The 23093-nt window shown below is 42.9% G+C and overlaps 1 protein-coding gene across 10 annotated transcripts in view; it reads left to right on the top strand.

Moving 5' to 3' along the window:
- Positions 1–23093, top strand: part of CACNA1G (calcium voltage-gated channel subunit alpha1 G) — a 323342-nt gene that overhangs the window by 156179 nt on the left and 144070 nt on the right. For all 10 annotated transcript variants that reach the window (XM_035104356.3, XM_035104361.3, XM_035104358.3 and 7 more), the window contains exons 3-4: positions 698–831; positions 19111–19208. In XM_035104356.3, the coding sequence (XP_034960247.3) occupies positions 698–831; positions 19111–19208 (232 nt within the window). The remainder of the gene's footprint in view (positions 1–697; positions 832–19110; positions 19209–23093) is intronic.

Raw genomic sequence — 23093 nt, 5'->3', positions numbered from 1 at the left:
TGGGTTTTTGGGTTAAGGGTGTGTGTCTTGGTTGCATGGAAATTGACCCTTTGTTAGGAAACGGGTGAAAATTAAGTGGAAGGGGTCCAGAAAAACCCAACACATGCTTCAGAAATAAGCAGAGAAACAAGAACTAGAATTCAGCACCCAGCATGGCTTTTTGGGGTGGGGGGTTGGGTGGGGTGGGGGAACACTGAAAAATGAATTTTACCCTATTAGGATTCTGAAAAGGGAACAGAGGTCACCGGTTCCACTGGAGGAATTATTTACATCACCACAAAAATGGGGCAGTTTGAAATAAGAAAGGGCAGGTAATTCAAGTTTATTCAGATGGTGGCTTCTTGCCAAGGAAATCTCGTCCTGCTCAATAGATGTACAGCTGGTCGGTGATGGTATTTTTCAGCCACTTCTGGACCTGGACATCAGGAAGTGTTCAGCCACATTATGATATAGCTGTGTTCCCTTTTCATACTCCTGATTCTTTGAGTAAAATGGCTCTCTCCCCAGTCTTGCTTTTTGCAGACTGGTTTTGAATAGCTGCCAATCCTACCTGTTGGAGAAATGAAGACTATGTGGGGTGAAGTCCTCATTTGGTTAGGTTGAAGGTCAAGTCCCTTCGACAGTGAACTGTCTCCAATTAAGCACTTGGCTCTTTGCCACAGGGTTCACCTCCTCATCCTGCTTCTTTGTCTTCCAGAGCTTTGACGATTTTATCTTTGCCTTCTTTGCTGTGGAAATGATCATCAAGATGGTTGCACTAGGGATTTTCGGGAAGAAATGTTACCTGGGAGACACATGGAACCGTCTGGATTTTTTCATTGTCCTGGCTGGGTAAGTCAGACATTAGTTCTCAAACAAAGGGCAACTTTCTTGCTAACCGCAGCTGAGGCTAACCCCCAGCTGAGAAATTCATTATCGTGTATGTTTTCTCATTTTTAGTAAATGTACAAAGTAGCTGAGAATGTACGTAGAAAGCTTTTACTTAACAGTGTACCTAAATGCTGTCTATAACTCCAAGTTTCCAGTTGAGAAATGCTACTTTTAGATGTTTTGAGATATGCAGAGCCGATAGCAAAAACACCAGGAAACTGATGATTTATGCCCATTTAAAATTATGGTACAGATGTGTCTGAACATTTTCTGAACTGTTTTCTGTTACATTTTCTGTTACTCTGTGACATTAGACACACTACAAATGCCTTACTAGAGATTTATGAAGTGTTTCATAAGCTCCTGCCAAGGTTTGCATTATTTTTTAAAAACTTTGAAGAATTTTCTGCGTTTCTGACTTGAAAGTAATTCCTCTGCCCTTTTGATACCAAAGGCCCAAGAGTTGTTTATAAGAACTTGTGGACGTGGAATATGCAGGATGAGGATATTGTTAGGATCCAGGTGCAAAGAGAAGAAAGCTGTGTTGTGAACCAAACAAATGTTGCCAGTTCAAACTCTACCTATGTCATACTGCAATTTTTCCAAAAGACTGTGCATCCATGCAGGTTTTTCTTTTTCATAACATGTCTCCCGTTTCTGGATGTCTAAGTATCTACATGCTGAGTGGCAGATTTGGGGCACCCATTTTAAGCGCAGGAGTGCAGATAATGGATCAGATACAAAGTTGTATCAAAAAGTTCCTCACAAGTCTAGTCGTGCAGTTAGGTAGTTTAAGACTCTGGATTTAGGGCCTGCTGTCTGCCTCCATCATTAGATAGTAATGTGTATTCAATTGTTTCAGAATGTCTGGAGCAAGCCATGCTGCATTTGCAGGGACTCAACTGCCCTGACAGCACCACTGATCAAGTTCCACTGTGTGGTCCTTTGTTCAATTTCAATGGGGCTTGGTCAAGAGAACTTTCCATTGGGTTGCAAGCAGAAGGTTTGGGGCACAATCCCTGGCCATTTGAAAATGATCTTGGGTGCTAGGAATGGGCTAGACCTGCCCAAAGTGGGTTCCTCAAGAGCTTCAGCCAATCAAAGTAGATTGCCGTGGCCTAGATCAGTGCTCTTCAACCTTGGGTCCCCATATGTTGTTGGACTCCAACTCCCATCATCCCCGGTCAGCTTTAGCCTATGGTCTGGGGGTGATGGGAGTTGGAGTCCAACACCATCTGGGCATCCAAGGCTGAAGAATTCTAGCCTAGCTAGACCAATGGTATGTATTGGTATAATGTTCATAATGACAATGGGAAGGTGCCGCCATTGGATTTTCTGCCCAAGAAAGCAAAATGTCTTTGGGCAGCACTGCCAAGCCATGCAGATACCTCATTGCTTTTTTCGGCACTTCAGATGGCTTCTTTGTGTGTGCTGAGATCATCCAGGAATTCATGTGTGGGAGGAAACATCCTTGGCCAGTGGTCCACCGTCATATCATTCCCAGATTAGAAGACCAACTGAATGAGCACTGTAAACAAAAGCATGACATCAGCAGAGTCCCCACCACCACTCGTCCCATGTGCCTTACTTGACACGCGGTGTACAAGCAGTACAAACCACACTCCTGTCCACCCACTGTGGTGTCCCCAGATTTCTGCAGCACTCACAGTGTTAAGTTTTGCAGACGGCAGCAACAAAGGAATGCCACAAAACCCCGCTTTCCTTTGTTCCCTGCCAGCCTGTGTGCTGCTTTCCATACTGTAAGATCTTTTGCTCCACAGATTTGGGCGGACTCAGCTGGCACTCTGCTCAAGTATTTTCTCTGGCTCCAGAAATATTGGTAGTCTCAGTTTCATGCAGATTGTCCAAATGGATGAGGTTTCAGCAAGTTTGTTTAAAGCATGGAGGCTGTGTTCCAAAAAGGGAATATTTCAGTCAAAATGTGCGTGATTGCCCTTTTGTTTTGAGGGAACGAAACCAAGTTTTTGCCTTTCATGAAGTGTTTTTCTTTCAGAGGCACCTGGTTTAAATTAAAGGCTCTTTCTAGCACCCGAGAATCTCCTGGCTGAGGCTTGAAATCCACATGAAACGTTCCTGGCCTGCAGCCAGGAAACGGGTTAAGTTTCCTTGACACATAAAGAGCTTGGAGGCTCTCTCCTCACCTTCCTATTCATAAAGAGTGCCCAGAGTCTATTAGGGTTCTGCCCCTACTCCCACACACCCCTCCCATATAATTAACTGGAATTTCCTGGAATGGACTGGAGGATTCTAGAAATAAACCACAACTGCAGCGTTTTTCCAGGTTAGAAAGTCAGCAGCAAGAGTTCTCCCAGGCTACTAGAAGGTGCCATGCTGTTGTTGTTTCTTCTTGGGTGTTGGGTGCATGTAAAACTACTGCCGCTACTAATAAAATAGCGTTTGTGTAGCTCTGCACTTGAGTGTCTTCAAAGCATTTCACATACTGTACATTATTTCAGTAATCTTTATAACAGACCTGTAAAGGAGGTTACTAGTTTTGTCTACGTTGCACATGGCTCAATGGGTGGGGCTAAAGAAAAGTGCCATTGGCATTGCCTCGTACCTACAGGACCGCCTCTCCTGGTATGCCCTGCGGAGGACCTTAAGGCCCACAAACAACTATATTCTGGAGATCCCGAGCCATAAGGTGGCTAGATTGGCCTCAACTAGGGCCAGGGCCTTTTCAGTATTGGCCCCAACTTGGTGGAACGCTCTTTCACAGGAGACCAGGGCCCTGCGGGATTTGTCATCTTTCTGCAGGGCTTGCAAGACAGAGCTGTTCCGCCTGGCCTTTGGGTTGGATTCAGTCTGACCCCTGTGTTTTCCTCCCTCATGGTTTGGATTTATGGACTGCATAAAATGAGGCTGCATTTTAAATTTTAAATTTTAATATTGTATTTTAATCTGTATTTTAATTAATTGTTTTCTTTTCTTTTATGTCTTATTGTAATTTTATTGGTGTTAGCCGCCCTGAGCCTGGTTTTGACTGGGGAGGGTGGGGTATAAATAAAAAATTATTATTATTATTAAAGCCATCTAGACCACATGGGAAATGGGATGCAGAATGAGATTTGAATTGGGAAGTGTCACAGCTCACATTCCTAACCATCGTAGCGCATTAGCTCTATTATTACCCTTCTACCCCTGGTATACCACATATGGTTTTTCACATAGCACTAAAACACCCTACCTAGGAATAACAAGTTTCACATTCTAGATTTGGATGTGGGTCCCATTTTGTGTAGAACTCTGTTCCAGTTGAGGTGAGACTTCCCTGTTGATCATCAGGCACTAATTAATATTTTTTTAAAACAACAACAACAACCCAGCAGACTTTTAAATTGAATTCTGATTATATAGTATTAACTCCTTTTTAGTCTTATTGTATTGGGTCCACTGTACACCACTTAGAGACGACTGTGATTAAGTGGTATGTAAGCTATTGAAATAAACTAAAAGTATAGTGGAAGCCATGTAGCATTCATCAGAGGAGTCTCAGAGAAGGAAGTATCCATGTGCTGGGTCTGGGGTGGTGGTTCAGCAATGGCAAGAGCAGCAATAGCGAGTCTTTGGCAGCTCTCTTCAGATTATAAAGTAGACACAAAAAGTATCAGGTGTAGTAACAATTATTGAACAACAAACCAACAACACCAGAACTGGCTTATGAATATAAAGGACAATTTTACTAGAATAAGTATGTAAAGTCATAAACCTACTAAGCAATGAGCAAACTAAAGTGCAATGTGCAGAACAAAGCCTGGAGATACTCATAAACATAGAATGAACTACCGGTAGTGTCTCTCTCGTTGCTATACCGCAGGGGTGACCAGCTCCCAAAAGACTGCGATCTACTCACAGTTAAAAACTGGCAGTGATCTACCCCCTTTTTGGGGGTTCAGGTCAAAGTTGTTGAGTTTTTACAGGGAGGAGGTAAAATGTTGAGCTTTTTTTAGGGGAGCCACAGTTGTTCAGCTTCTTTATGAGTATCTCCAGGCTTGGTTATGCACATTGCGCTTTAGTTTGCCCATTGTTTAGTAGGTTTATGAGTTTATATCAGGCACCCCCAAACTGCGGCCCTCCAGATGTTTTGGCCTACAACTCCCATGATCCCTAGCTGACAGGACCAGTGGTCAGGGAAGATGAGAATTGTAGTCCAAAACATCTGGGGGGCCAGCGTTTGGGGATGCTTGGTTTATATACTTATTCTAGTAAAGTTGTCCATTATATTCACAGGCCAGCTCTGGTGTTGTTGGTTTGTTGTTTAGCTCTCCTCAGATGCCTCCTGCTTGGACACCAGTTACCCAGTGAGCAGGGCTTATAGTGACTGCGCAACACCAGGGCTTTCTTCCGCTGTTATTTACGTCTAAGATTTCTTGCTCGCTCTTCACCAGAAGGTTGCTGCAGGTTGGCTTGTGGCATGAGGTCTAGCACTAATCACAGTTCTACTGGATCCACCTTCAAGATGCATGCTTTTTTCTGAACAAGGGTACAACTGCAGCTTTGCTTAGCCCATTGACAACATTCTGTAGCGCTGCATGTATAGATTGTTTTCAGTAAAGGCCTGCCATCAAATGACACTTGCATATTAAGTAGAAAATAGACTGGATGCTATATCAAAGCTTTGCTTTAAAAGACAGGCAGATGGGAAATTAAAAAGATCTGACATCTTTTGCGGACTTCAGTAGAGACGAGAAGCATAAATAGGGACACCCACTTTGTTACATGAGGGGTTTTTATTTGGGTCTTAAAATGAGGCCACTAAACTCTTGTCCCTATCCTGTACTATTTAGGGATGGAGAACCTGTCCCCCTCCAGATGTTGGGCTATCAACTCCTATCAGCATAACCAATGGTCAGGGATGGTGGGAGTTGTAGTCCAACAACATCTGGAGGGCCACAGGTTCTTCATTTCTGTTTTAAAGAAGTTTGTTTTGTGAAACTCCTGAAAGGCTACTCTTCCCTCACTGCAGAATAAGATTTGTCAGGCTTCCTAGAAAGATATTGCCAAGATTTTCTGGGCATTTGTTAACTTTGGCTAAGCTCTGAGGCTCAGAAAGCAGAACGAGACTTCCTGCTGTTTTGATCAGCTTTATAGCTTGGAACCTGTAACGTCTCTGTTGTTGTTATTACTATTATTATTATTATTTATCACCATCATAATTTATTTAACAAGGCAAATCCAGCCACATTTTGGGATGAGGCTTGCATCTCCTGGGCAAAAGCTTAATTAAATGGAAGCTAATGGTGTTCATATATGTCCCAATATGTCAGAGCAAATCTGTGGATACTAAGTATGGCTAGCTGAGCTTGCAAAGCCATTCAGGCACATGCTACCCTGGGGGCCCCCAGTTGCATCACTGTAGCTATGAGGATGCAGCTCACAAGCTTAAAGTTGTCCCTGGGAGGAAATCTTGAAGAATGCAGAGCATATTTGTGAGCGCCTGTATTCTTATCCAGAATCTACGTTGCATTGCTCTTTTTCTCACCAATGCGTTCTGAGAGTCGCGTGCAAAGAAGACAGCATGTAATTCTGAACATGTGCTAAGCTGGCTGAGTTGAAACCCAGCCTAGGCTTCCCTCCTAGGCTTTCACTTGGCCAATTTAACGCAGTCTAATAACATCTGCAGTCTTTTCTTCTTGCCAGGCTTTTGGGGCCGATTAGAATGTGCTTAGAAAAGCCCTTCTAACGTACCTTTCAAAGGCCAGTCTGGACAAAATCTTCCTCGGGGTTATCCCCAGTTTGCTTTTGGTAATGATCCTTGCCTGGAGTATATGAGCAGAAGCCGTTTGGCTGCCTCAGTGGAGACTCGAAGATGAACAGCCAAGAGCCTGGAAGTTGGGAAATGACAGACAGGAGTGATTTGGGGTAGTGAAGAGGGGACGGAGCTTGTAGGGTTGTAATTGCACCATTTATTTTGATGGTAGTTCACCCAGAAATCTGAGACATTTTTATAGCGTCTTCCTGCTTGAAGTTGTCATGTACTGAGCTGTTCTGTTCTGTGGGTGGGTGAGGTGTTTAAAGGGCTGGAGACAGACAGGTATGTTTCCCCCACCCCTGCATTGTTAAAGGCAGCATGAAAGAAAGATTCTCATTTGCATTTATCCCACTTGTTTCTAGTAAACAGGTTTTGTGTGGTTACAAAACCTGCAAAATCTATTTGACCAGAGGCAACAGTTAAACAAAAGAAATGTATGTTTCTGGGAAGATACGCCTTTCTCAAAATCAACCCTATTCTTGGTCTCTAGCTGCAGATGTGATTTGCAGGCTCTGCAGGAAGATGACTACCAGGAGAGCCTATGCACAATTGTCAATCACAGCAACTTAGTATTTATCTGGTTTTAATTTGAAAAGTACTCTGCAAAACTATTTAAAAATCCTCTCTTGTAAGAATCTTGTGTGGTCAAAATTATTCCCATTTTGCAGAAGGGGAAGATCCTGGTTCCGTTTCTCTAACCACTGTCCATTACCTGATTACTCTTCTCTGGGGCTAACATGATGACATTGTTTGTCGAAACAATTAAGCTACCTGAATGGGAACTGTTTCCATTACATTGCCTCTTGATTAGTTTTATTCATTTTAATAACTGGAGAAGAATATAATATGGAAATCCTTATTGAAGGTGAAATGACATGTTATACTACCTTAGCTTATCCAATTTTAGGGTAGGGTTCCATATCAGGCTTGCAAAGGAGGCTGTAGACAGGGTTTCATAAGGGTTTCATCTCAGGTTTCAGACCAGAGCTGCAGCTTGGGGAGACTTCTGGGAAGAGGGTTATTTTGAAGACGGGAGGCATTTGCCTAGGGTATGTTTCAAGGATGGTGGACCTGTGGGCCTCCAGATGCTGCTGGACTACTACTCCCATCATCTCTGACCATTGGTTGGGGCTGATGGGATTTGGAGTCCAGCAGCAGCACTTTCTAACTCAGTGTTTTGAAGATGCATCAATGGCGGCCTACTCCCACAGACATTTGTCATGTGTTGTCTGCACAAAAAAGACATGAAAGCCCTTGTAGTGAGTCCCAGCTTGAAGGGTCTTTGGGGTTCATTATATATATAATTTCCTTTATTCAGACAGTGACACAACCCCAGTGCCATTTCTGGGCCAGCTCTTCACAGCTCTGCAAGCATATGGGCATAAGATTTTTGGTCCAGACATATTACAGCTTTGCCATTGACTCCTGCTTGATCAGCTTTGTCTCTTGCTTTAAGATTTTCCTTCTCTTTGAGTGTCTGAACTGTTCCCATCTGGCCCCTGTCAAGAGCAATCTAGCTGACAAAAGATCCATAGTTTAAATGTGAAATGAAATATCATTTCCCCCTCTCCCACTCCCCAAGCTCATTGACTTTCTCCTTTGTTTCACTGCTGAGGAGGACACAGGCCTCTTCCTTTTTACTTTGTTAACTAAAAGAGCACACCTTTCTCCATTCTAGTAAGGTACTTGTAAGGTGTTCGGAATGCTGCATATTTTTCTGCTTCAGATTCCTCCACCTCTGATCCAGCAGGCAGGGAAATCTAATGGGGTGACCCAGTACTAGGTAAAGGTAAAGGTACCCCTGACCGTTAGGTCCAGTCGCGGACGACTCTGGGGTTGCGGCGCTCATCTCGCTCGACAGGCCGAGGGAGCCGGCGTTTGTCCGCAGTGCAGACAGCTTCTGGGTCATGTGGCCAGCATGACTAAGCCGCTTCTGGCGAAACCAGAGAAGCGCACGGAAACGCCGTTTACCTTCCCGCCAGAGCGGTACCTATTTATCTACCATACTTGCACTTTGACGTGCTTTTGAACTGCTAGGTGGGCAGGAGCTGGGATCAAGCAACAGGAGCTCACCCCGTCGCAGGGATTTGAACTGCTGACCTTCTGATCGGCAAGCCGTAGGCTCAGTGGTTTAGATCACCAGTACTAGACTGCTTTAAAATAACATCTCTTGCAGATCAGTTGTGAGTGGGGTTTCTCCTGATAGGTTTTACTATTCCTACCCATGCAACATCTCCACAAAGGATATCTCCCACTTCCATCTGCAGATAAGGCAGCTACATTTGACATGTTGCCAGAAGTAACCAAGGATGTAACATCAGGAGAGCACTGCCCTTAATGACTGTCAGGCCAAAGCTTATGAGGAGAAAATGTTTGTGCAAGCTAAAAGAAATTCCAAGCTGTAGTAGCTGATCCAGGCCTGGCAGAGTTTCTGTCTGTATGCAGCAGGATTTGAATCTAAGAACATTTCACACATGAGGCTTTAAGCAGTTCTTGCCTCATTTCAGCTTGAAAGATGAATAAGAAACCAGCTTGGGCCAGAATGTCCATTTGCAATACAAATGCTTCTCTCTCCTTTCTTTCTCTTTCATAATAAGAATTATCATATGTTCACATGAATACAAGTGTAAGAGACTTGATCCTCACATTTGAGGAAATGTTCCGGCCAGGGCAGCTTCCTGATGGAAAAGTCCATTCACGGCATGACAATCCTGCTTTCTTCCAAAATTCTGCCTGATAACTTTTCACTTCAACCTAGACAGCAGTATTGTAGAACCTGTGACCGTCCCAATGTTGTTGAACTACAGCTTCCAGCATCCCTTGCTCATTGACTGATGGGCATTAGAGTCCAACAGCATCTGGAGACCACAGGTTCCCTTCCCCTGCTTACACAGTACAGTCATACCTCGGGTTGCGATAACTGCGGGTTATGCGTTTTCGGGTTACGGATGTGCCGAACCCGGAAGTACTGGAATGGGTTACTTCTGGGTTTCGGTGCTCGCGCATGTGCAGACACACTAAATTGCACTTTGCGCATGCGCAGAAGCACTGAATCTCGTTACGTTTGTGCGCAGACGCAGCGCTGCGGGTTGCGAACCTCCCTCCCGCACGGATCACGTTCACAACCCAAGGTCCCACTGTAAAGCTTTGTGCTTGAAAGAAAAGCACACTGATGTGGAAGAGGGGCAAAAAGTTTCACAATGTGCCCCCCCCCCTTTACCTTTTTCCACATCCAGTTTGTGGTTTGGGTAATGACTGCCCTTCCTGCTACTGTTGGACGCTATTATTCCAGTACGGAAGTGAGGTTACTAAGAGCGCACAGCTGTTGGAAGTGGAATAAGATAGAGTGATACCCAATGACTAGCATTGGGTATCACCCATGGAAAGGATTTTGTTTATTACTGCAAAAGTGGGAAAGGTTTCAAACAAAAAGTGTGTAAGAGTGTGTGTGTGTGTGCAGTGCAGCACATTATGTTGTTCCCACCTACCTACCCTAATGCATTTTTATAGCAACTGCCTTTGGCATGTGTAATCCCAGTTTGAGATTGGGGCCATCTCCCCTCTATTTCTCATAAGCCTTTCAAGTCCATAATTAAAGGCAGCATCCAACTAGTTCATTTGGTCAGCACAAGGATTTACACTTGTGCAATGGAAGTTCCTCCCCTGCTCTCCCCATGCGTGCCCCCAGCCTTGCCAAATCTGCTCTGCAGGGTTGAGGGGAAACCCTAGAACAGATTTAAGGGGAGAAGGGAGAGGAAGTTGCACTTACAGAACAGTTTAGTTGGACACCATCCTCAGTTCTGTTCCAAAAGATATCTTAATCTTCAGTTCAGAACCACCTCTCTCAGGCATTGATGTAGGTCCAGAATCCCTGAGCTGAATATGGGGAATATGGGGAAACCCAGCCAGATGGGCGGGGTATAAATATTATTATTATTATTATTATTATTATTATTATTATTATTATTATTAGTGCAATTAGGGGCTGTATTCTACATGGGGCATGTTGAAGAACTACTGTATGTTTTAAATAGGTTTTTTTGTTTTAAGTCCTACTGCTTAGCAGAGTCTGTGTACAAGGCGTGAGGTGCCATACTCACTCTGGTAGTGTCCAAAGAATCAAACTGAGTTTGTGGCATTCATTATCTAGGGCAGGCATCCCCAAACTTGGCCCTCCAGATGTTTTTGGACTACAATTCCCATCATCCCTGACCACTGGTCCTGTTAGCTGGGGATGATGGGAGTTGTAGTCCCAAAACGGCTGGAGGGCCAAGTTTGGGGATGCCTGATTTAGTGGGTTCTACATGCAGCTGGGTCCCTCTGAAAATTATGCCTTGCTGTATTAGGTTGTCCAGACTGAACTCCAGGAGAAGAAATTGTTTGTGACAATATACAACTATTAGCACTACTCATAGAGGATATAGTATTTGCCACACTCCCCTCTAATTATAGCTAAGCTCATTGGAGATTAGAGAGAGAATGCTGCCATATTATCAGATCTCATTCTTTTTAAAATACAGCTTTGGCTAGAACAGAGCTCCTCATAGAAATGAGAAGTTTTGATGAATCACATAATCATGGGCCATTATTTCAAAGGGAATTCTGGGAACTGGATATTGAAAGAGTAGTTAAAGGTTGACAGAAGCTGGGAGGCAGACCTTTGCCGCCCAAAGAATAATATAAGTGCAGCATCTAAAAGTGTGAATTCTTCAAGCACCGAGGGTGAATTCTTACACCCCCAAAATATGCAGAAACTAAAGTGCTTCTTGGAGTTGGTGAATATATGATGTATTCTTATTTTCTGCCTCTTTGCAGTTTGAGTTGTGACTTCTTAAAGCACCCTTATGCTTTCCTTTAAAGACGAACCCCAAAGGGCAGGAGAATTAGTGACGCTACACAACCTGACCATGTAAGAGGTTTCAGATGATGTACTGAATTGATATCATAGAGCAGTGTGGTTTTCCCCCACCCCCAAAACTGGATTCCATGGAATTTGGGGTCCCTTATCAGAAGTTCAACTATGGAAATATCAATACAGTTGGGCAGACTCAACGGCTTGCTCACTACCACTGCCAAGCTTCACCTGAAATTAGGCCAATGCAGAGCAATGTCAGGTGTGTGCTAGAGCAGGTTCTCAATTCATATAATGGTTAGGTGTCTGGGCGCTGGGCCAGTGCCTTCCTAATACCTAAATGAAGCTGCATTACCAAAATGAAGCAAATTATCTTGAAATTGTATAATTAGCAGCTAGATTTCTCAATATGGTACTTAGGCTGTGTACCTATTACTAGCTTAAAAGGTAGCTAGGATGTTCTTTTTCTCAATTTGGATCAAAACTGGTTCAGACAAAAGTGCAGAAAAACACGATATTTTGTAAGAAACAACAGGATAGATATGTATTGTGGCTAACATCATATGTGCACCCCTTCCCCCAGCCAGCAGTGGGAACACACTGGATGTAGAGTAAACAGAATTGTATTCAGTCTTAGTTTCCAAATCTATGGGATGCAAACTATTTTCTAGAGCAGGCAAATTGTGGCCCTCCAGATGTTTTGGCCTACAACTCCCATGATCCCTAGCTAACAGGACCAGTGGTCGGGGAAGATGGGAATTGTAGTCCAAAACATCTGGAGGGCCGAAGTTTGGGGATGCCTGTTCTAGAGCATGGTCTGAGGACAGGGCACATGATGCAGCCATCTTGTTGAGGCTTAGCCACCTTGGGGACCCGCCCCTTGTCCTCCTAGATTGGGGGCGGGGAGAAAAAGGTATACCCCACCTAATTCTCAGATGATGCTCAAGGCAGCTAACAAATAAGAACACCAGACATTATTGAAAACATATATCACAGACCTCAATCCTCGTTAGAATATAGAAACCAAAATGTCAACATAATAAACCTCCCATAATAATAATGTTTCTTAAAACAGCCATCAAACCAAAGCAATGTTAGACATAAACCAGCCACCTGAAACAGTGAGGTGACAAAAACCCATTGTAACCCACTTTCCCATGTTACCATGAGCCCAAATGTAATTTGATCACCTATATGTTCCCTTTGCCTTTTCTCATTACTAGTATGAAGCAGCTAATTGTGACAGATGAATTGCTGCTGTTCAGTCCATTCATTAGTTTTTCTGTGTATATAATGTACAATATATGAGTGAATGTATCAATACTGAGTTAGATTAGTTGTTCATCGGAGTTCCCTTTCTAATATGGGTCAATTCTGGCTGTTTCAGCAAATGAAAGGATCAGAGCAATAGGACAGAGACTGGTTTCCTTGGATTTCCACCGTGCACCCCCACCTTGTTTTTAGCACTGGAGGTTTTGCTGCAGAATAGCAGCACATTTCCAGATCCATTTTGGCTAATAGCCAGTCGAAGATCTGGGACATGCCGCAGGAGATGATGATGACGGAATTGTCCTTGCCTTCAGAATTAGGTTTAAAATGCAGTATCCAAAGCTTTTTAAAAAAATGTAAAGTAAATATTTGTGGAACATTTTCTCAATATAGCAAATCATTCCAAAAATACAGACTCTCAGATGCACATATTTGCATGCATCTCAAGACAGCTTGCACTAGAACAGGGGTGTGGAACCTTTGACCCACCAAATGTTGCCGTACAGCTTCCATCGGCTATAGCCATTGGCCATGCTGGCTGGGACTGATGGGACTTGGAGTCAAACAAAACTAGAGGTCCACAGCTGCAAAAAATAAACATGGGAATCTGGAATGCATGTTATTTCTAGGAAGGGCGCCATACCAATTTAAAGTTCAGTCTGTGTTTACTTGGAAGCAAAGCCCATTATGTTCAATGGTGCTTACTCTTGGGTAAATGCACATAAGATTGCATCCTCGGAGGCACTGGTCCCCAACCCCATTTGTTGGCTGCAGGCCTGTCAATGCTTATGTCCAATCCATCAAATTCTGATAGCCGAGTGCTTTGCAAGATATATGAACTGTTACCATTAACTACTTGTGATAATGATACAAATTGGCAGCATGCCTCAGTTTCTAGGTTTTAATTATTCCTGAGCGTTATTCAAGTGTTTTTGGACTGTGTTACATGACCGAAGTCAGTGAGGCTAATGCAACCAGGAGAAGCTGGATACTTAGATTGGGAGTCGGACCTTGAAACACCCTTTGTTATCATTAGACTTCTGAAATCACAAAGTATTTGGGCAGGAGAAGAAATCTGCAAAATCTATAAACAAAATCTATAAAATCTATAAAGCCCCATCAGGTTACCTATATTTAGTTTGTACCATAATGTTGCCATGTTAGGAGTTGGAGTTAGAAGATTAGTGCTGATAGCTAATCTTAGTAGTTAGCATGGCAGTCCTTCTGTGTTAGAGCATATACCCCAACTCAAGTCTAGAGCAGCAATGGATGTCACTCTTTTCAAAGCCACATTTCCCAAGATCCCTGGCTTTGCACATACTTCTGTTCCCTGATTTGAGCTGGGAGTGTCAGATTCATTGCCCTCCTGATTAAGATAGTGAGCAGCATATAATGGACATTGGCTGAGTGATAGTTGCAGATGACAAAGCCTTCAAATTTCTCTCTGCTTTTCCAGAGGTACAATGTAAGCTACCTAGTACCTAGACGTCATTTTCTTTCGGTCCCCTGATTGCTTAATGCTCTCTCTCAATTCTGATTGCTCCACTTTGTAGATAATAAGGATCCATGACGTCCAACCTGGAAGATCTTAAGGTGTACTTTAAAGAATATATGGCAGAGCTTTCTCTTAAGAAGACTAAAATGCAGCCCAGTCATTTCTTGTATATAATTTCACATCCTCAGGAAAGGAAGTGGGTTGGATGTGCTGACATTGGGTATGCATTGCTCTAGAGAAGGTCCCTGAGGTTCCTTGTGCGATATTTCTAATTTGCATGTTGGAAATCCCCATGGAGAACCATGCCCGATTGGCTATGAAGACTGTTGCTTCTCTCCCAATCAGAATCGAACTAGATCTAGAGGCAACTAACCAGCAACCACTTGTCTTCTCTGTAGAATAATGGAGGGCCTATTGTAGGTTCGTTGAAATGTCCTACAAAGAAACAAACTAGTCTCTACCAAGTTCAGATTCTAGCTCAGTCCCCCCCCCCAAAAAAAAATTATCATCTGTAACCAGCCTGGAATTGTCTTCAGCTCAGGGAGCCATCTTGTGGCTGATACACATGGAGCAAGTAAACATAATATTTCATGCATCCTCTGCCACTTCCAAATCAGTCAATGTAGTGTTTGTGTGGTTCCTAAAAATTAGTATAGGATTGAGGCAGTTGAACTCTCATAACTTTCCCAAGCACAATCCTGGGAATTGTAGTTTGGTAAAGGTACTAATTTTCTCTTAGAAGCCCCCTTAGAGTTGGCCCAAAATTCCCCATAATACATGTTTTTAATGAGAACATTTCAGATATTTTTCTTTATCTCAGCAGTGCCAAAGAATGCTCCAACTACCGCACAATTGCGCTCATTTCACACGCTAACAAGGTTATGCTTAAAACTATACAAGGCAGGCTTAGGCAGTATGTGGACCGGAACTACCAGAAGTGCAAGCTGGATTACGAAGGGGCAGAGGAACCAGAGACCAAATAGCAAACATGCGCTGAATTATGGAGAAAGCTAGAGAGTTCCAGAAAAACATCAACTTCTGCTTCATTGACTATGCAAAAGTCTTTGACTGTGTCAACCACAGCAAAGTATGGCAAGTTCTTAAAGAAATGGGAGTGCCTGATCACCTCATCTGTCTCCTGAGAAATCTATGTGTGACAAGAAGCTACAGTTAGAACTGGATATGGAACAACTGATTGGTTCAAAATTGGGAAAGAAGTATGACAAGGTTGTATATTGTCTCCCTGCTTATTTAACTTATATGCAGAATTCATCATGAGAAAGGCTGGACTAGATGAATCCCAAGCCAGAATTAAGATTGTTGGAAAAAATATCAACAACCTCAGATATGCAGATGACACAACCTTGATGGCAGAAAGTGAGGAGGAATTAAAGAACCTTTTAATGAGGGTGAAAGAGGAGAGCGCAAAATATGGTCTGAAGCTCAACATCAAAAAAACCAAGATCATGGCCACTGGTTCCATCACCTCCTGGCAAATAGAAGGGGAAGAAATGGAGGCAGTGAGAGATTTTACTTTCTTGGGCTCCTTGATCACTGCATATGGTGACAGCAGTCACGAAATTAAAAGACGCCTGCTTCTTGGGAGAAAAGCAATGGCAATCCTAGACAGCATCTTAAAAAGCAGAGACATCACCTTGCCATCACCTTGCCAACAAAGGTCCGTATAGTTAAAGCTATGGTTTTCCCAGTAGTGATGTATGGAAGTGAGAGCTGGACCATAAAGAAGGCTGATCACCGAAGAATTGATGCTTTTGCATTATGGTGCTGGAGGAGACTCTTGAGAGTCCCATGGACTGCAAGAAGATCGAACCTATCCATCCTTAAGGAAATCAGCCCTGAGTGCTCACTGGAAGGACAGATCCTGAAGCTGAGGCTGCAATACTTTGGCCACCTCATGAGAAGAGACGACTCCCTGGAAAACACCCTGATGTTGGGAAAGATTGAGGGCACAAGGAGGAGACGACAGAGGACTAGATGGTTGGACAGTGTTCTCAAAGCCACCAACATGAGTTTGACCAAACTGCGGGAGGCAGTGAAAGACAGGAGTGTCTGGCGTGCTCTGGTCCATGGGGTCACGAAGAGTCGGACATGACTAAATGACTAAACAACAACATGTAGAATTGTAGAGTTGCAAGGGATCCTGAGGATCATCTGGTTCAAGCCCCTGCAGTGCAGGAATATGCAGTCATCCCATACAGGGATCAAGCCTGCAACCTTGGCGTTATTAGCACCATGCTCTAACCAACTGAGCTATCCAGCCTGACTGTGTTGCGATGGAATCCCATCCCACCCCCCTTCTGTTCCCTGCAGCTCCCTTGGAGCAGATTGAGGGGCAGGAAGACGAGAGGAAGGGGAAGTCCCATTGTGAGAACAGATCTGCGCTCTGACACTATTGGATACAACCCTTTGTGTGCTGATTTGATGTCTGTTTGCACTGGAGTTTCTCTCTGCCATGCAGAGACAGCATCTATTTCTCATTATAATAAAGCAGGCACCTCTCAATCTAGTAAATATGGTTCTGGCTGCAAAGAAACTTTTAGGAGATGCTTGCAAAATTGCTCTTATACAAGCAGCTAGCTTTAAGTAGAATGAATATAGTAAGCCCATATAGTTACTTGGGTACATTCCATGAGGTAAAATGAAGGTTATGCTGTGCATCTATCGTGTAAGCATGTTGGAAATACACCCTGGGGAGGATGAAGCGAACTCCCCGTGTCTCCAGATTCCGGATCTCAACAAAGCAGACCCTATTTCCCACATGCTTGCCCTGCTACACTGAATTCTGCCCTATATTCCTAAATTCTGCATGTTCGGAGTAGTCTCTCTTCGAAGCAGTTCTGCATAGGTGAATGGTTCAGAGTTGGCTCATAAATGACATTCTCTGTACCTCTATGTAAGAAAAATGAATCCAGAATTTGCAGCAAGTGTTTCCTTATTTTGTTACAAGTTCCCAGACAGGCTCACCTGAGAAATGAACTTGTTTCTCAAAACGGCTTTCTTTATCGGAATCTCTAGCAAAACTGCCATCCAGAAGAAAAACAAACCAACAAAATTAGTTTCCTCAGCTGAATTCTACTTCACATTACAGCCTTGGAATGCTTGTTGCTATGGGAAGATAAGAAAAACTAAACTAAACAGAAAGATGCTGAGCTGAATGGATAAGATACTAGAGGAAAGCACATATTTCTGTTTCCAAGCCAGTGTGCCACTTCTCTCTGCCGGAAAGGACTGCGAGCCATTCTTAGCATTCTGGGGGTTTTATGCATTCTTTCTTCACAGTTCTCCTGCCTTTCCATGGTTGGGAAGAGGATGCCTGGAGAAGCATGTTGATGATTATAAGGCCGCAAGAAGGCTCAGACTTCTCTCACTGGCCCCAAGATTTGCCTTTTGGTGTTTTAAAATAATAATAATAATTAATATCTGCACTTTTAAAAAATCCAGTCTCTTTCTGTGTTGCTCGGTGCGCCCTCTGCTTTGATCTGTACTTCAGCTCTTGAGCCACTCTGTTTTTATTTTTTGTATATTTTAAAGTACTGTTGTAACTTTTTTCTGATTTTATTGCTTAATCCCTCTGTAAACCACTTGGAGGTGTTTTTTGTTTTTGTTTTTGTTTTACAAAAGTGGCATATACATTATATGCAAGAATAAAGGGGGGAAAGAAATAATTCTTGCCATGCTGGTTTGGCCCCCATAGAGAGCTGGTATGCACCCCTGTAATTGATTCATTTGTTTAATCTGTGACATCAGTGTAGTGTACAGAGTTTTATAGCCAAAATTAAGAGGTCCTCGTGCCCAAGGAAGTTGCAATCTGAGACACAGAGAGAGGGAGAGACAAGGATATGAGAGAAGCCAATTACACCAGCTTTTAAAGCTTTGTTACATTTGGGAATTAATACGGAAGGGGTGTGCCATGGCCACATGGAATGGATGGGTTTTACGAAGAGGTTTGAAGAGAGAATTTGCCTGAGATTTTCAGATTTAGGTATTTCGACTGAGATTTTCAGTTGGCCAAGCCTGTTAATGTTGGAGGAGACAAAATCACAGATAGAGGCATATGAGAATCAAGAGCTAAAAGAGAGGCCGGCGGTTTTCAGGGGGGTGGGGGGGAAGGCGGAGGATAGCTTTATAGAGAAGTTTGTGCAAGATACAGAAGGGGATGGGAAACCAGTGAAAAGACCCGAGGAGAGATGACGTATGATCTGAGCCATGAGACGTTTTTGGCAGAGGAGTTTCAGAGGTGAGAGAACTGAGGTGCAAATTGACTGGTGGAAAAATGCTTCCACATACTGACATCAACACGAGGCCTCGCTTGGAGCGATTCCCGCGAGTATTTTATTGTGTGAAAATGATTCTGTGAGACAATTCATATAGGTACATATAGCTTGCTCCAAGATGACCCCATAAACGGAGATGTTCCTCCTGCTCAAATCGCCTTTGACCGGGTCACATGTCTTGAAACCACAAAACAAATCAAAAGTCTATAATTTATGCTAACTTGGAAATTTCCTCCCTGGATGCTCTCATTCCTCAATGGTAAAAGAATCTTTGGGAAACTTTCGGCCCTCAGAAACTTTTTTTGTAAAAGAGCATTAAAAATGCAGACGATAGGAGGGACGGAAGACTTTTATAGAACAGTTTTTGCTCGTGAACTTTATTCTGATATGCAAATTAAACCCATAATTAATTCCTCCAGGACCCTTCAATCATGGACAGAAGTCCTGCTAGGGAGTTTTTTCCTGGTACCATGTGTCGATTGTTTGATTTGGGATGCATCTAACTTTTTTCCTGCAGAACTCTGATGTGTTCCCTTTATTTCTTGCTTTTTTGCAGCATGCTGGAATACTCTCTGGACTTGCAGAATGTCAGTTTCTCAGCTGTTCGGACCGTCAGGGTACTCCGGCCATTGAGAGCCATTAACAGAGTTCCTAGTAAGTAAAATCTCTTCTCTCCCCATTTTTTTCTCTCCCCCTTGATACTAGCTCATTATTTCTGACAATCTGGAAATAAGTGGGACATTTTACATCTTTTCCAAAATCCCATTTAACGCGCTCGCCTACATCTCTTGACCACGCTGACTGCTATTGTGACTCCCCTTATGTAGAGCCTAATACCAATGTGCTCTTTTTAATGAATAGTCCATCCATCTCAGCCATCGCCTCAAAAAAAAAAAGAGTGAATAATTAATCAAACAGACTGGCAAGGACTTGCTGCTTTGTTTCCCTTGCTGAACAGTGCTTCTGGAAAAGGGTCTAATGTGAATCACTTTATAGGAAAATTTAAACATGAGTTTGGAGGCATCAAGCAGGTGAGATGGGAAAGAGAGGGTAGACTACTAGAAACAGCATATGCTTGTCTCTGTGTACATGCTTGCACAAGTATGAAAGATGATGTAGAATAGGAGAGGAGAACCTGCAGCTCTCCAGGTGTTGCTGGACTCCAGATCCCATCATCCCTGACTATTGCCCATGTTGGCTGCATACGATGGGAGTTGGAGTCCAACCACACTGTGAGGCCAACGGATCCCTTCCTCTTCCTAGGGCTGCCAGGTATAGCTTAGTTTAAGGGAATTACTCTTCATTCAAATATAACAAGTCCTTGGACCATACTGGATTCCACTTATTTCAGAGTGCTCTGGATCCCTGGAGCCTTGTTGTATTATTACACGCTACCCCAGTCTCTGAGCAGGTTCCAGTCACTTACCCAGGTTTCCTTTGTAAAGAAGGACAGCAGAGACACTGGTGTCGACATATGGTTTATTTACACGTATGTGCAACCTGAGCCTATGATGGAGGAGCTCACACCATCCACACCCCACGAAGGTCTTGCTTCTCCCATAGCCACTGCCTTGAATTCCAGCAAAAACCAGGCATGGCTCTGCCTCGCAGGCTTCAGCTTGAATCCATCTCCTACCTCTCTCACACCAACTCCACCTCTGTCTTTCTAACAAAGGGGAGGGGGTACCCACTTGCTGTTTGGCTGTTTGGCCCAGAGCCACTTCCTTTGTTACTTTGACATCCCATACTTGGAGAGCCATTACTAAGAAACTTGTCTGGTTATTCCAAATGAAACTTGAACTTGAATCCTTTCTGGATCCAGGGACTGTGAATAAGGGCCCCCACTCCCCCCAAAATTCACAACACTACTTTGCCCCTGATCCACATCTTCAGCAGTGCTATGACAGCTTTTTGTTCCTTCTCCAGCCAATGCTTTTCATATGATCCATTTTATCTGGGTATGTCAGTGTGAAACAAGGTTTCTTTGACCTTCCAGAAATAACAAGATGGGCTACATAGCTCACTTTCCTCTCAGCTCTCTGAAGAAAGCGGAGAGAAGAATGAACTGAAATAATGATTTTAGGGAATTGGGGATTTTTGCACACACATTTTTATTTTTATTTTTAAATCTCAGCCTCTCTTCCTGGATTGTTGCTCTATTACTCTTCAGTGCTTCTTGCCAGGACTACCCCCCCGCCCAAGATGGTGAGAATTTCAATCCTAGTCCCAAGCAGGGGACTTCCTTACATTTTCATTTCAGAATGCCTGCCCTATTGCCATATATTGACATTTGTAAGGTGCTCTGGCAAAGGTGAAGGGCAGGTATAAACATTAAACTAAGGTGTAGCCAGCTGACCATGTTTGAAAGACTGCCTCATATATGCAACTGACACTGCCCGACCCTCGCCATCAACAGGGACGATTGAATTGCCAGTGTCATTTCCCCTGAATTTCTCCTTTTTTCCCCAAACTTTATTTCGGGTTGTTGTTTTTTTAATAAAAAAAGATGTAAGCCTTTGAGTGCAATTCTCCTGACATACACATTTTGGCAAGCAGTTTTCCTAATATAAAGCATTTTTGTATACATCAATAGATGCATTTTTTAATGTATGCTTTCTCCTTGCGAACTGCTTAGAGGCCTTTCTTCACGTGAGCAGTATATACATTTTGTTAAATAAATAAATGTACGAAAATAATATATGCATTTTGTATACTTTTTATTGTTTGAGAGCTGCATAACATAATTCAGAGAAGTGAGAATTTTTGAAGGATAGTTGTTTTCAGTTTGCATATTTTTTCCGAGAATTTTGAATTGGACAGATTCACTTTAGAATGCGCACTGAATTTAATTTATCCCCCATCCCTAGCCATAATTAATCCTGAAAAGTGATTTCAGGCTTCTCTCTCTCTCTCTCTCTCTCTCTCTCTCTCTCTCTCTCTCTCTCTCTCTCTCTCTCTCTCTCTCTCTCTGACTCCCAAAGCTTGATTGTGGTTCCTTGACTGCATGTTACTGGTCAAATAATTTAGGACATTATGAATTGCTCTTCTCATATCTGTATATCTTCCTAATAATTTATGGATTATTATTATTTAAAACAACAACAACAACCATAAAACTTAAAACAAGATGCTTTGTGCTAGTGATATCAATACAGTAACAGCACCTAAATATTCCGAGGAAATTTCACTTGCATCTGAAGTCCAGTATATCCAATCAACCAGAGTATTTAAATAAATTTGGGGTCGCAATCCTTCCCCCTCTGTTTAACACTATGCACCAGTGCAAAGCTTTGTAGTGCAAAAGAAAGGACCCATCTTGTCAAATTAGCCAGTTACCTTGACAACATGAGGTACTCAGACTGTGATCCATCTGTCAGAAGCCGGAAATTCCTAGGCTCTATTTGCTTTTCTAATCCCATTAAATTAAACTTAATCTGGCAGGATGTTCCCTGTTGTTATTGTTGTCGCTTTTATCATTTTATAGCTCAAGTATCTTGCTCATAATTTTTCCCCCACCTAGCAGAGCTGATGGATGGCTGAATTTATCTGCCACTGTCTAACTGTGGGTGTAATTCATTTAATGTGTTTGCAAATCCCGGGTAATTCATCTTCGCTCCTGTGCAGCAAAGCTAGGACCACACAGAAGCATAAGGAAGCAAGGCAAGGAACAAGTTTGAATCAATAATAAATGCAGGGACCAGATACAAGACACTTAACAATAGGTTGGAGGAGCTGGTGGTGATGGGGTATATGTGAGTATATGGAAGGCAGGCTATTATTTTGTTATGGGAGGAAGCAAGTTAAAAAAGAGGCGATCTGATGACATAACAATGAAAAATTCTTGCTGAGGTATAAAGGTAAAAGAAATGGCTTTAAAGGTTTCTTTAAATAAGATCAATATGAACCGCGTTGTGGATGAAAGAGACAAGAAAGAAGAGAGAGAGAACAAAAAGAGAGGGAGGATGAACAGAATATTACAGAGATGTTGGGTGAAATCAATTTTTTTTTCCAAATGTCAAGTTAAGTCACCATCAATTTGTCTTTCTGTTACAGAACCGAATGTTCCTAACATCGTACGAATTAACTGCCTTGTAAAGTTCTGCATATTTGCAGGGAATGAATTAGGATAGGGAAGGAGATTTTAATTTATATTGTATTGAGATAGAAGGGAATAAGGCGGCTCTGAGATTGCAAAAGGAGTGTAGAATGGCCAGGACGTATGAGAATCTAGGGTCGCTACCTTCCTTCCCGTGATTTTTACACTTCCGTAGCAGACAGAAATTCACAGGTGAATTTTCCAAGCAAAGAGAGATGAGGTGAAAGAGAAACTTTAACTTTAACTTCAGCTGCTTGATGCTGAAGGAACAGGATAATTGCTAGAAAAAAGGTGGCCACTGCAGTTCAACTGAAACATGAGAGGTACAAGAAGTTCAGGAATGGAAGTTGGGGGGGGGAGAAACCCTAGCATACACATGTGTGGCAACACAGAGGCAGGGTGTGTTACTCCATTGTGGTTAAAACCTAAATAGTTGACATTGT

Source organism: Zootoca vivipara, chromosome 2, assembly GCF_965207765.1.
Source record: "Zootoca vivipara chromosome 2, rZooViv2.hap1.1, whole genome shotgun sequence".
Lineage (NCBI taxonomy): Eukaryota > Metazoa > Chordata > Lepidosauria > Squamata > Lacertidae > Zootoca > Zootoca vivipara.
The sequence above is the reverse complement of the archived record's forward strand: the minus strand, read 5'-3'. Positions and strand labels throughout refer to the sequence as shown.